Source organism: Salvia splendens, chromosome 14 (genome assembly GCF_004379255.2).
Source record: "Salvia splendens isolate huo1 chromosome 14, SspV2, whole genome shotgun sequence".
Taxonomy (NCBI): Eukaryota; Viridiplantae; Streptophyta; class Magnoliopsida; order Lamiales; family Lamiaceae; genus Salvia; species Salvia splendens.
Window position 1 is genome coordinate 26,591,915 of NC_056045.1, and position 13,768 is coordinate 26,605,682.

General features: G+C 38.6%; 3 protein-coding genes across 4 annotated transcripts; 2 read left to right on the top strand and 1 right to left on the bottom strand.

The window, feature by feature from the left end:
• The first annotated feature begins 851 nt into the window (after nt 1-851).
• Nucleotides 852-7,854, top strand: LOC121763818. 2 transcript variants are annotated; one of them, XM_042159902.1, is made up of 9 exons: nt 852-1,124; nt 2,255-2,428; nt 2,950-3,340; nt 3,878-4,131; nt 4,515-4,583; nt 4,701-4,757; nt 6,179-6,231; nt 6,325-6,400; nt 6,614-7,854. In XM_042159902.1, the coding sequence occupies exons 1-9, from the start codon at nt 1,084-1,086 to the stop codon at nt 7,566-7,568; spliced, it is 2,070 nt and encodes a 689-aa protein (XP_042015836.1). In that variant the 5' UTR covers nt 852-1,083; the 3' UTR covers nt 7,569-7,854. The 2 variants fall into 2 exon arrangements, with proteins under 2 accessions (XP_042015836.1, XP_042015837.1); XM_042159903.1 differs by lacking the exon at nt 852-1,124 and adding an exon at nt 1,752-1,830.
• A 1,162-nt stretch (nt 7,855-9,016) lies between these two features.
• On the top strand, nt 9,017-11,932 carry LOC121765280 (dnaJ homolog subfamily C member 2-like). The gene is made up of 2 exons (XM_042161365.1): nt 9,017-9,164; nt 9,454-11,932. The coding sequence occupies exon 2, from the start codon at nt 9,456-9,458 to the stop codon at nt 11,697-11,699; it is 2,244 nt and encodes a 747-aa protein (XP_042017299.1). The 5' UTR covers nt 9,017-9,164; nt 9,454-9,455; the 3' UTR covers nt 11,700-11,932.
• Nucleotides 11,933-12,120: 188 nt separating this feature from the next.
• Nucleotides 12,121-13,416, bottom strand: LOC121765281 (transcription factor MYBS1-like). Its single transcript, XM_042161366.1, has 2 exons — nt 12,762-13,416; nt 12,121-12,696 (listed from the first exon to the last, which is right to left on the bottom strand). Exons 1-2 carry the CDS (start codon nt 13,172-13,174, stop codon nt 12,225-12,227), a joined length of 885 nt encoding a protein of 294 aa, XP_042017300.1. The 5' UTR covers nt 13,175-13,416; the 3' UTR covers nt 12,121-12,224.
• Nucleotides 13,417-13,768: the final 352 nt, after the last annotated feature.

Below are 13,768 nucleotides of genomic sequence, written 5' to 3' on the forward strand. Positions count from 1 at the left end.
CCGACCCAGACGGCCGCCGTGTTTGAGTCGTTAGCAACAGCGTCGATGGCAAGGACGATGTTGCAGACGCACATGGCCCTCAAGAAGTGTACCGACCCCGACGAAGCCGAATATCTCCGGGCGTTACTCGTTGAGCTGCGTCGGAAATTGGGAATTGGTCCGACTTAGTTTTTTTTTATTAGTTCAATGATGTAACTTTTTTTTATTAAAACTTCGCCGTTTGTTATTTAGACCGTTTTTTATTTACTCGTTACTTGTTATTTGAAAACAGTTAAATTAATTAAACAAAACAATAAAATGATGATATGGCGCGCCATAGGGCGCACCACTGGGCGCCCCACTGTAGGTGGAGAGGTAGGAGGATAAAACTGCTGACGTGGCGCGCCATAGGGCGCGCCTTAGGGCGCCCCATTGCTAATGCTCTTAGATCTTAGGTTCGACTCCTAACAACGGTAGTATTAGATAATCCTTCATCGTGATGACTCTTTATCCGTACAGGCCTACAAGGTAGTCATTATAAAACAGAGATTGACATAATTTGTCGTGGTGAGGACGGGATGAAGGAAATCCCTTTTTGAATATAAGCGTATACTTTTTCCGTCTCATAAAAAATAGAGATTTTGGAGAGTTTTAATATAAAATTGATAAAATGTGAGAGATATAGAGAAAAAAGTGATTGAAATATTGATAATGGAGAATGAGGTAATTTCATAAAAGAAAATTATTTATTAAAAATAAAAATTCATTAATTTTGGTAAATAAACCACAATGAAAAAGAAACTATTGGTTATGGAGTTGCAAAATAAAGAAAAAAGGGGGAATTGGGATAACCGACCACATAACATCCATGAGCACCACGTAACCAAAGTTGGTTACATTTTATTGTTGGGTTTGGATGAATAATGAAGCCTTAATCCGTCGACAACAATCGACTGTCAATCCCTATTCTTCTTCTTCTTCCACAATTCTCTCTATTATTTCCTTGATTCGTATCCTCCTGGATAATTTCCTGCACTATTTTGGGGATTTTCTTCCAGACAAACCAAAAAAACTCAAAAACAGAGGAGCAGAATACCGATTGCGATGCAAAGGGCTGTTGACAATGTTCTCGCTGTAACCGAAGAGTCAGTATTCTATCCTCTCCTTCCTCGTTTCGCGCGCATTATTGATGCTTTAGTATTTCATAATTTGCTTGATTAATTTGGGGCTGGGTTTTGGTGATCAATATGGTTTTATCAGGGAGCTGTTTGCTATTCTATTTAGTTGCAAATTTTGGTTCATTTTCATTTCTGTTTGTAGAATTATGTTGTCATTGTATGTTTTCTTTTCATTGATGGAAAGCTGTGGCTTGAGACAGAGGATTAGATTAATTTGAGAATTCATGGTAATTAGCTGGCGTTTAGAGGGGTCTATATGGAGACAGGTTTGCAGCAATTGATTCAGATTTACGTATGGGATGAGGAGCTGCTGTGAGTGCATATGTCTCTGAATCAACACGTATTAGTCTTGTTTGTTGAATGGATTGGATATTTGGGGGGAATTAGTATATTTTATTGCTTTGAGTGGCAGGACAAAATGAATTTGTTTGCTCTTAATGTGAAGTTGACAATGTATATGAATGTCCGGAAATCAAAATGGAGCGATTTTATGTTCACCGGAGGCAGCGAATGGTTAGACATGAATACGAGAAGAATGAAATATGTCCAGCAAAGTAGAATAATGCCTTCTATTGTTTAAACGTGATGATATTTTTGCATGTGCTATGATCAATATCCACCGAGTGCAAGCATTGTTTATGTTGAGCTGCTGAGGGATGTTCTTTGTGATAAAGTTGTAATACATCACTTGATGTACAAATTAAGCATTCACATTCAGGACAAATTTATCATTTTATCAAGAGGCGGGCATTTTTGCAGTAAGGCATGTAAAAACAACATGAATTGCACCATGCTACTTTTCGGAAATACTTCATACTGCGTGATACAGTATATCATCAGCTCATCACATTCGTTTGTGAATGAGTTCCAGACCACAAACTAATGAAAAAAGTTATTTTGGTAGTTCTGGGTCTGTCCTCCGTTACAAGATGTCAGTAGTTACTTACTTACCTTGAAGTTGTTGAAGTGATTCTCAAGCTTTGATGATTCTTTTCTGAGCCATTTATTCTCCTTTTTATATTTTTTCTGTATGAAAGACATCATAATACTCCAGCCATCTTACAACTGTGATTCTTTTCCCTGTTGATATGATTTAGGTCGGTAAAGACGATCACATATGAATCTCTGCACAATATTGTAAGATTTATAAATGGAGTGTCAGCTTTATTATTGTCTATTTTGCCTGGAAAGACTTCTATTCTTGAAGGCATTCATGGTTGGGAGCTTAGGCCAACTTTTCGTGGACCTCGACTTCCTCGTTGGATGGAGAAGTAAGTTTCACTTTTTTTGATATAAATTTTTGAAGGACCTGCAGAATTTACTGTGTATGATTATTCAACTTTCGTGTCTTATTGCATTCAAGTTTAGCAAATTTATTCATTATTATGTTGAGCTTCGCTCTGAAGATGACAGCATGTTATATTTGTTTCTGAAGATAGACCTGAATTGTCAGTCAACAACTGAATAGACACCTAAAAGTGAAGGATATCTATTTTTTGTCTGATGTACTAAGACATTGATGAAACATGCTGCATATTTTTCCCCCTCATTTGACTGTGTGGGTTTGGGGGCTGACCCATTTTGAAATTAACCACAACCCTGCTTAGTTTGAGATTTTCATATATCTTTGTCAGGCTTGCATTTAGGTGCAGCTTTTGACTTTATGAATTTATAATTTACAAGATATAGAAGATAGTCATTTATGTCTGAGTTGATAACTAGGTACCCACTCTGTTCCTTTGGTTTTATATTTCTTGATCGGCAGGAAATAATGATATTTGAATGTGTGCAGTGGCGTATCGTCTTACAATAAATTCATTCATGAATTTTCTGTTGATGCTGACACATCCTCAACTGTGGATTATTCATCCGATGGAGAAGAATGTGATATTTATCCTCCATCTCCTCTGTCACAAAGTTCCCGAGTCCCACGAGAAAGTAATTTTACGAAACAGAACAGAAGCTGGATATGGTGGATAAGATTTATAATAGCATGGGTTTTGTATCCTATGAAATTATTTTTCTTCCTACCACTTTATTTCATTAGATCAGCTTTTCCTACTTCTAAAGCCCCCGTGAGGTCAGGAAACTATCCTTCAGTAACACAATCTCCTAGAAGATTGCAAACTCTCAAGGATCATTTTGTTCAACGGGCCACTGATCGCAGACATGGCGTTGTCGAGGTATGCTTCAATGCTCATTTACATAATATTTTTCCAAAATGATGCGGGACCATGTTACAACTATTTTCTCTTCCGGGCATATGATTGCCACAAAAGAATCTTAAACATGGTCTCTATCTTGAGCACTGATGTTATGATATCTGTTCTTTTACTGCTTTTCATTGATTATAATCCTGTGGTGCTTGAATTATTCATTAACTATAACTCAATGGGATTGTGAAATATATGACGTTGCCTGACTGATGACTGATCGACATATGTACATCCATTCCTCTTCTTTTTCTTGTCTGGCTCTCAACTTAATGATTAACTAACTACAACTCAATGAAAATGTGAAATATAAGAGGGCCAGCTGATTGACATATTTACAGCTCTATTCCTCTTCCTTTTCTTGTCCAGTCCTCAACCTATATGCTTGAAATTAGAAATGATAACAAGAATGGTCATTTGGTGTATTTCTTATCATTGGATCATGAGCTGCCTGCACTTTTGCATAAGTTACTAAGTATGTCTTCATTCATACTTTTTTGTTTTTAGGATCTCCACCTAGCAATTGAGTTTTTCATAGAATCTGCATTTGATGTTGTTCACACGGCAGCCCATTGCGTGCTTTCTCCAGTAAATACCTTGAGAAGTGTATGCCAGTGGTTCTTCTCCAAACTCAGTTTTCGCAAAGGCATTCGCCCTACTGCTGTTCTATCAGATAAGGATCCAGCTCCTTCTGAAAGGAAAACGTCTTTCAACCTCAATATAGATGCCAGGACATGTCAAGATGTCATAACAGAGCTTGGGTATGAGAAATGTGATCTAATGTTATCTTTTCTGTGGTCATTTCCTCTACTGTGCTTTCATATAAGGCGGGTAAATGGTGTTGTGTGTCGAGGCTCCATTTTTGTAGGGATATGCTGAACATTTTGTCAATCATGCTCAATTCAGCCTACTTGTGCTTGTATATTGAGGTCATGATGTGTAGTTCTTTTTGGCGTTTGGAACTTGACTTTTTAGTGGCTTTCCACTTTAGAACAAACCGCCTTCCCCTGCCTTATGCTATATCTTTTGTCGTTTTCAAAAGTCAAGTCATTTCCCTCGGTGAATTATACGTTCGACCGTATATCTTTTTGTTAAGGCCCCAACTATAAACTTGAAAAGGTTTCAATTGTCTTTTCTGTTTTAGGTATCCTTATGAAGCTATCCGTGTGGTTACAGCTGATGGATACGTATTTCATCTGGAAAGGATTCCAAGGTTCGTGAGCAAAACACGTGATCAGTTGTTATTTTAATGCAATTTTTATCAGTAGCACTTTACCTCCTGAAAAAGGAAAAATAAAATTGCATTTTGATGTTTGTAAGATTATTGCAGGAGAGATTCACGAAAAGTTGTCTATCTGCAGCATGGAATATTAGATTCATCTATGGGGTGAGTTATGTCATCGATCAGTCATGATGATAGTAGTTTATAAAACCTGTTATCATCTGTAATATCTTCTACTCTCTCCCCGTTCCATAATAGTTGAGGCATTTCATTCGGGCACGGAGATTAAGAAAAAAAATATGTAATGTACTCCCTCCGTCCCGAGCTACTCGCTCATTTCCTTTTCGGCACGGAGATTAAGGAATGAGTGTATAGGAAAGTAAAAAATGACGGCTATAGGTGAAAATTTTTACTAAAAATGGAAAGAGTGCAAGTAACTTGGGACGCCCAAAAAGGAAATACGTGCGAGTAGTGCGGGACGGAGGGAGTATTAAATAAAAAGATAATAAAGTATGAGGGATGAAAAAGTAGAGAGAAAAAAGTAAGAGAGGGGGAAAAGTAATTAAAAAGAAATGTGTTGACTTTTACTAAAAGGGAAAATGACTTCACTACTATGGAACGTACCAAAATGACTACTACTATGGAACGGATGGAGTACTTAATATGACATGGTAAGTTTAATCTTGTAGAATAGTAAAATATAGATATAAGCGGAAAAGTAAATAGATATAGTAGAGAAAGTAGTAGTGTATTGAGTGTATTTTATTACTCAACACATGCCACATATATATAGTACAAAGCACTAAGCTAGGCTATGTCACATCACCGATATGGGATAGAATACTAATATTCTTAACAAATCTAAATCAATGGCCTCCACTACATGCAAGGCTACAGCTCACGTTGATTTTGATTTGTTATCTACCATATTTTGTATTGGACCTCGGAAAATGTTTCTGGCAATAACCAATTACTGTGTCTGCTCTAATGATTAGCATGTTTTCAAATTTTCTTCTTATTTTTGAATCATCTAGCATCATCATATCATATACTTTGTCATAATGTGACTGCCTAATATTCTTAGCCGGGGAATAAAAGAACAAAAAAAAGATAAGTTTCTGGATTACAAACAGATGTAAGATGAACAAAAAAGATTTAGATTATGAAGTTAACCTTAGGGCTACCAGCATCAATTTTCTAGAAGATTGAAAGGTATCATGTCCATTTGTGTTTCATATATGTTATACATAATACATAACAAAACCAGATAACCAACAAACTAAAAAAAATTTTAATCCCAGTTTACCATCTGACCATTCTTTGAGGTGTGTGACGGGAAGGATTTATTTCATTTTGATTAACTGAACTTTGAGTTTTTTTTATGTAATTGTGCCATCTTAGTATACCAATTAGTTGGTAAAATTGAAGCCTAAATGTATTTATTAGTATCGGATTTACTCTTAATAGTTCCTAATTATTTCACATGTCTTATGTAGTGAATTTGATAATCGTGTTGTTATTTTTATTCCTCCAAATGATTTTGTTGTATTTTACCTATATTCTAACAGTAGTATTTATTTTTACAGTTGGGTGTCAAATGGTGTTGTCGGTTCTCCTGCTTTTGCAGCCTTTGATCAAGGTTTGTACAATATACTAAAAGCTAAACTCGGTTCTTGAACATATATAGCAAGTATAATTTGTGATACTGATTTTCTTTCCCGATCATATGAAGGTTATGATGTTTTTCTTGGAAACTTTCGTGGATTAGTTTCGAGAGAACATATCAACACGAAAATCTCATCCCGGCAGTAAGTGACTCCTTTTTTTGTGGCATACTTCACAATTTATTTATCAGATAATCATATAAAGTAGGTTTATAATAAGCTCCAACAATATAAAGATAGCAAAGATTGTTCTATTGCAGTTATATGGACTTGTTTACTAGTGCCTTTTTGGAGGTATGACCTTATTATTTGGTTTTACCTTTTCTTAACATTCCTGATTAAACTGAGTTTATGCAGATATTGGAAATACTCAATCAATGAGCATGGGACTCGAGATATACCAGCAATGGTGGAGAAAATACACGAAATTAAGATTTCTGAACTGAAGCCTCGCAAATCTGATCCCAAGGAAGAAAGTAACACTGATCAACCTTACAAGCTCTGTGCAATCTGTCACAGCCTGGGAGGAGCTGCCATTTTGATGTACGTTATAACTCGTCGGATAGAGGAAACACCACACAGACTGTCCAGAATGATCCTACTCTCACCGGCTGGCTTCCACCATGATTCTACCGTTGTATTCACTGTATCAGAGTACTTATTTTCTCTGATTTCTCCTCTCTTAGCACCTTTCTTTCCAGCCTTCTATATTCCCACTAGGTTTTTCCGTATGCTGCTAAATAAGTTGGCTCGCGACTTCCATAATTTACCCGCGGTTGGGGGACTGGTACAGACCCTCATGAGTTATGTCGTCGGTGGCGACAGCTCCAACTGGGTCGGGGTCTTAGGTCTACCTCACTACAACATGAACGACATGCCAGGCGTCGCGTTCAGGGTGGCAATGCATCTTGCGCAGATGAAGCGCACCAAGAAGTTTGCAATGTTTGACTATGGCAGTCGGGCCGCGAACACGGAGGTGTATGGTACCCCGGGGCCGTTAAACCTGGGGGAGTTCTACAGCTTGATCGACATCCCCGTCGACCTCGTGGCTGGGAGGAAGGACAGGGTGATCAAGCCATCCATGGTGAGGAACCACTACACGGTGATGAAGGACGCAGGAGTGGAGGTGTCCTTCAGCGAGTTCGAGTACGCGCACTTGGACTTCACGTTCTCTCACCGCGAGGAGCTCTTATCCTACGTGATGTCGCGCCTGCTGCTGGTGGGCGCGCCCTCGAAGCAGTTGAACAGGACTAAGTCCATCAAGGTGAAGAGGAAAGATCTGCAGGTGAGAGCAGCCAAAGTAAACACGTGAGAGCTGGTTGTTTATCTCCTCGTTGAAGGAGATGTTCAGCCTATGTACATACATAGAGAGAGAGAGAGTTGGGAGGGCTTGGTGTTGTTAGTGAAGATTTAAGCCATCCTAGGTCTCAGTTTCCTTTTTTTTTCTGGGAATAGAAAACTGGAGCTAATAGCAAGCACCTCTAGTTTGTGTATTATGTCAAAAGTGTGTTGTATGTAACTTTAGACCTCACAATATTATTGAGATGGTATATGTTGTACAATTATCATAGAAATTTAAACTATTTTTTGTACTTTAATTTTATACTTCTTCGGTCCACTTTTCAATTTTGATTCGTCCACAAAATTTACTCCTTGTTTTCTTATTTGTACATACTCCCTCCGTTTTTTAAAAATAGCAACTCTTTCCATTTTAGTCCGTTCCTTAAAAATAACAACTTTCAAACTTTCTATTTTAGGAAATCTTTACACCCGTATACATCAATTCATTTACCACTTATACCACTAATAAAGTGGACTCCATAATCCACTAACATTAATTCTATTACTTTTTTCTTTTCTCTTTTACTTTACCAATTTTTCTCTCTCTCTTTCTTACTTTTTTCTCTCCTTCTCTCTTACTTTACCAAATTGTGCATTAAAACTGATGTCATTTCAAATGTTTATTATTTTTAAAAAATGGAGGGAGTATATGGAACGGGAGATGGTTCACTTCAGATTTTTTTAACACATAATTATATCAGTTCGCCTATAGATTACATCACTTGGCATTACAAAGTATATCAACTCTCGACTTAATATCAATTTGTTCATTCAGGAGTATTAGAGTTCATAACTCAATATCATGAATTGATATGTTTTATAATGCCAACTGATATTATTATATCAGCGAACTAATATGATTTTTAGTTCTCATAAGTTCTATTTTTCGTACTAATAAGATGCACTCTTTTCATAAATTGGAATTAATCCTAAAAATGGGCCTATATTGCCATTCTTCATATCAAAATCTTTTGAAAAAGAAGATTTTTTATAAGGCCCGACCAATTGAAAAAAAAAACTACTCCCTCCGTCCCATTATAAATGATCAACTTTTGATTTTGAGTTATCTCATCATAAGTGATCAATTTTCTTTTTTAGCTAAAAATAAAATTTCAACATTCTATTACTTTATTCCTTCTCTCTTAGCTTATTCTCTTTTTCTCTCTTACTTTTTCTCTCTCATACTTTGCTCTCTTATTTTTAATTTAATATATATGATTTTCTTCATTCTCAGTCTAAGAGAAATCCATCATTTGTAAATGGGACGAGGTGAGTATTATATTAAAAATAATGCGAATGACTAATTTTAAATAACAGTAAATAGACAAAAAGCCCATCTATATTGGGCCCAACAAATGCTAACTGACGGCGCCATATATAATAGGCGTTGGCCTATCATTTTAAACCTCTCTCCTCTGTATGCTTTGCCTCGTCGCGACGTAGCATAGCAATCACAGAAACCCTAGCTCCCCTTCCTTCCATACTTCCGGCGGCGGCAACGGTTGAAACGGCGGAGACGGATTACTTCATGCTTGGAGCGCTCGTTGTGGATTATCGATTACCGCACGTATGTTTAATTTTTGCGTCTTTAATTTTCTCCAAAGAGATATATTTTGCTTGTATGTCTCTGAGTCCTTTTTTTTGAATCGTTGAATAGTCGAATTGAGCTGAACGCTTTGATTTAAACTTGCTTGTTTGATCTGTTTTGTCGGTGTGCGTAGTGTATGTCGTGTTCTTGAGTTGTTTTTCTGCTTTATGTTAGTAAATTGTTTATTTGTTTTCCTGTGTATTATCTGTATTTTTTTTTTAGTTTGATGCAATCGGTAACTTATTCTGGATATATTTTATGTGTATAGTGATGGATATTGCTTCTCGAAAAAGCATGCTTCTGATTACGTACTCTGAGGAAATTGTGGATGGTAAACCAATCTTAGTTTGCTCAAATAGCCTTCCAATTAAGGTGCATCGAGAACCAGCAGGGCATGCCTTCCATGATGCTGCACTTAAGCTGTCAGGCCACTTTGTGGAGGTGGATGACAAGGACAAAGATGATGGCAAGACTGTTCTGGAAGAGAAAGAGAATGTTTATGTTCAATCATCAGAGTCATACAGCAGTAAAGGAAAGAAGAAATCTGCTGGTGATTCAAAGCAGCAAGATCATTATGCCTTGTTGGGGTTGAGTCATTTGAGGTATCTGGCAACTGAAGATCAGATAAGGAAAAGTTATCGTGAGGCAGCTCTGAGACATCACCCTGACAAGCAGGCTGCTCTTTTGCTCCTTGAGAAAACTGAGGTTGCGAAGCAGGCAAAGAAGGATGAGATAGAGAGTCTGTTCAAGTCCATTCAGGAGTCATATGAGGTGCTGATAGACCCTGTCAAGAGAAGAATCTATGATTCCACAGATGAGTTTGATGATGAAATTCCCGTTGACTGCGCACCACAGGACTTCTACAAGGTCTTTGGACCTGCCTTCTTAAGGAATGGACGCTGGTCTGTTAACCAGGCTGTCCCGACCTTGGGAGATGATAAAAGCCCAATAAAAGAAGTGGATAGTTTCTATGATTTTTGGTATGCGTTCAAGAGCTGGAGGGAGTTTCCTCATGCTGATGAGTTTGATCTGGAGCAAGCTGAGTCCCGTGAGGACAAAAGGTATATGGAAAGGCAAAATGCTAAACTTTCGGAGAAGGCAAGGAAAGAAGAATATGCACGTATACGCACTCTTGTTGATAATGCCTACAAACGAGACCCGAGAATTTTGAGAAGAAAAGACGATCTCAAAGCTGAGAAGGTAAGGAAAAGGGAGGCAAAGGTTTTGGCCAAGAAAATGCAGGAAGAAGAAGCAGCTAGAATTATTGAAGAGGAGAAGAAACGGAAAGAAGAGGAGGAGAAGAGGGCCGCTGAAGCTGCTTCAAATCAGAGAAAGATCAAGGAGAAAGAAAAGAAGCTCCTTCGCAAAGAACGGACCCGTCTTCGAACACTTACAGCACCTATTTTGTCCCAGCATTTGCATGGTCTTAATGCTGACGACGTGGAAAGTCTTTGCTCATCTTATGATAAAGATCAGCTCAAAAGTCTATGTGATCGGATGGAAGGGAAGGAATTGGTTGAGAGTGGAAATCTCCTAGCCGAGTGTCTCAACACTGATCAGAAACCAAAAGATGTGAAGGAAGTTGAAAACAATTCTAAACCGAATGGTTCTGTAGCTATGAATGGACATGCTACTTACAGCAGCTATGAGAAAAGAGAAAAACCTTGGACTAAAGAAGAGATTGATCTTTTGAGGAAGGGAATGCTGAAATTTCCTAAAGGAACTTCTCGAAGGTGGGAAGTGATCTCTGAATATATTGGTACTGGTCGGTCCGTGGAAGAGATTCTCAAGGCTACAAAAACAGTACTTTTACAGAAGCCAGATTCTGCTAAAGCTTTTGACTCCTTCCTTGAGAAAAGAAAGCCTATGCCCATGATAGTATCTCCTCTCACAACTAGGGAGGAGGTTAAGGGCACACCCATTAACATTGAGGAGAATGAATCTTCGGCTCCTGATAATTTGCCAGTGTCATCAAATCCTAGTGTAAACAATCTGAGCTCTGGCGACAGTACTGCTGCAAATGGAGTTTCCTCAGACCAAGATTCATGGTCCGTTGTCCAGGAAAAAGCTTTAATCCAAGCTCTGAAAACCTTCCCAAAGGACACTAACCAGCGCTGGGAACGAGTTTCAGCTGCAGTTCCCGGAAAAAGTGTGGCTCAATGTAAGAAGAAAATCACTATGATGAAGGACAGCTTCAGGAGCAACAACATGGAAGACAGAGGCACTGAGGACCTGAAGGATTTGAAGGACTCGTCCAGTCAGAATGAGGAAACGACCAATGCCTCTGCTGACAGTGAAGCCGCTGTAAACGACATTTCATCTAGTTCTGATGCAGATATGTGGTCCGATGTCCAGGAGAAAGCATTGATCCAAGCGCTGAAAACCTTCCCGAAAGACACTAACCAGCGGTGGGAGCGCATTGCTGCGGCAGTTCCAGGGAAAACAGTGAATCACTGTAAGAAAAAGTTTGCATCTCTAAAAGAGAACTTTAGGAGCAAGAAAACCACAGCTTAGTTTTTCACAATTATGGTATTATTGGTTGTGGAGATGGAACCAGTCTTGGGGGCTCGTGGAAGCAGCTTCTCTTACAACACCATTCCTACGACTGTTATTGTTGTCATTTCTTACGGGTAATAGAAACTTACCATTTTGCATATGGAGCAGTTTTGTACGAGCAGAGAGTTAATCATGTCTTTTTTGTTCTCAATTCTTTATTTTTCTTTTAATTACTACAGAGCATTATTCTACTTGATGGTTCTTGACGTATTCCATATATTTCTATGCCTATTTCTATTGTATCAATCTGTTTTTTGTTACATATTTTGGGCTCTTAACACAATGGGGAGAAACTTATTGAATGATCATCCTTTTAAATGACATATTCTTTGATCTAAACGCACTTTCATAAATCTGTTATTTACAGATGAAAGGAATGTGAAAAAAAAAACCATTACTCCTGTTAGTTTCTCTGCTTTTTAAGCAACTTGGGCAAAATTGTGCTTTACAAGTTAGGCCTGAACAATTTAATTTTCTTAGCATTTAATTGATGGGTGGCTGAGGTGGCGGTGGCATGGGACAACCGACTGGAAGAACATAAGATGGTTGGTGGTGGTGCCCTGGAGGCATCATCACTGGAGTGCCTACGGCAGGAGCCATGTGGCCGGCGGGAGGAACCGACACCGGCTGCCCCACAGGTGCTCCGCTGTACATGCCTAACCCATGCATATTTGGCCTCTGATGATGTTTCATTGCAGGCGGAGTGGCTGGGGGGGGATGGGGGTGTTGGCTGGTTACGAGCAGAGGCAGGTGGGCCGATGACAGAACCTCGCCGTTGATGCTGGTGATATCGTGGATGCTGGACCTCCTCCTGTCCCTGTTCATGGAGTTCAAACGGATGAAGTATTTCTGGGCATGGCTTGCCACCTGCGTTGGAGTTCTTGAAATCACGTAGTTTCTTGAAATGCTCCTCCAATCCCCTTTCCCAAACTTGTCCAACCCCAGTAAAAACAACCTGTGCATCACACAAAAAAGTTCAAACCTTTGATATTTGGGACACAGAATTTATAGGGTATGTACCTGTGCTCCTCTTCGGTCCAGGGAATCCCCTTCCGTCGCTCTTGGTCGGACCGGCTGGAGGCTCCGCCACCCTTTCCGGGTGGCTGAGCGGAGGTGGACTCCAGTGGTGAGAAAGTAGAGCTGGAAAAAGGCTTATCTTTATATGTAGTGGTGGACATAAAAGAAGATGAAGCTGTTGCAATGGCTGTGTTGTAGTTAGGTAATGGAACATTCCCAGCTTCAATGGCAGCTACATCTTGAAGAAGAAGCATGTAGTGATGCTTTAATTCCAGAATGCTTTTGGTGGGAACCATTGAAGCAATCTGGGTCCAGCTTTGTTCCTTGCATTCCTCGTTCCAGTGCATGGCAATGCCGTTCTCGAATGCCTTATCTTCTTCCCGGCTCCACCCACCCCCCGACCAACCTCCCGGCATGCGTGTGTGTATGTATATGTTGAGAGCTTAAGAATTGTTGGAGATGGTGGAGAGAGGGGGTTGCAGGGATAAGGAGAGAAGGAATGCAAGATAAGAATTAATGGAAGAGAAGGACCACCTGTCACTAGTGCGACTCAAAGGGATGGGGGTGCATTTGTCATATATATTACAAAATCATTGCATTTCTACTTTCATCTATATCCTGGTTTTACTCTCCAATTTCTTTTAATATGATGGCTACTACATTTGGTGTTACATCTTCTTCTTCTATACACATTATAATGACTATCATTTTATAGTGTGTATAGCAGGAGACGTAGGACTAAATGTAATAGATAACCTTTTATGAGATGGAAATTATTTAGCTAAAATTATTGAATCAGAATCCTATTAAATTTAGCTAAAATTTATTTTGATAATTAAATTTATAATTTTAAAATTTATTCCATATTTAAGAATTTCATAGTGTATTTTTTATTTTAATTTTTTACTCCACTTCCTAAAATTTTTAGAGAAAGAGAGAGAAAGAAAATATAACATAAAGTGATTGAAAAAGTAAAATGAATAATACTTATCATTTTAGGTACTCAAACT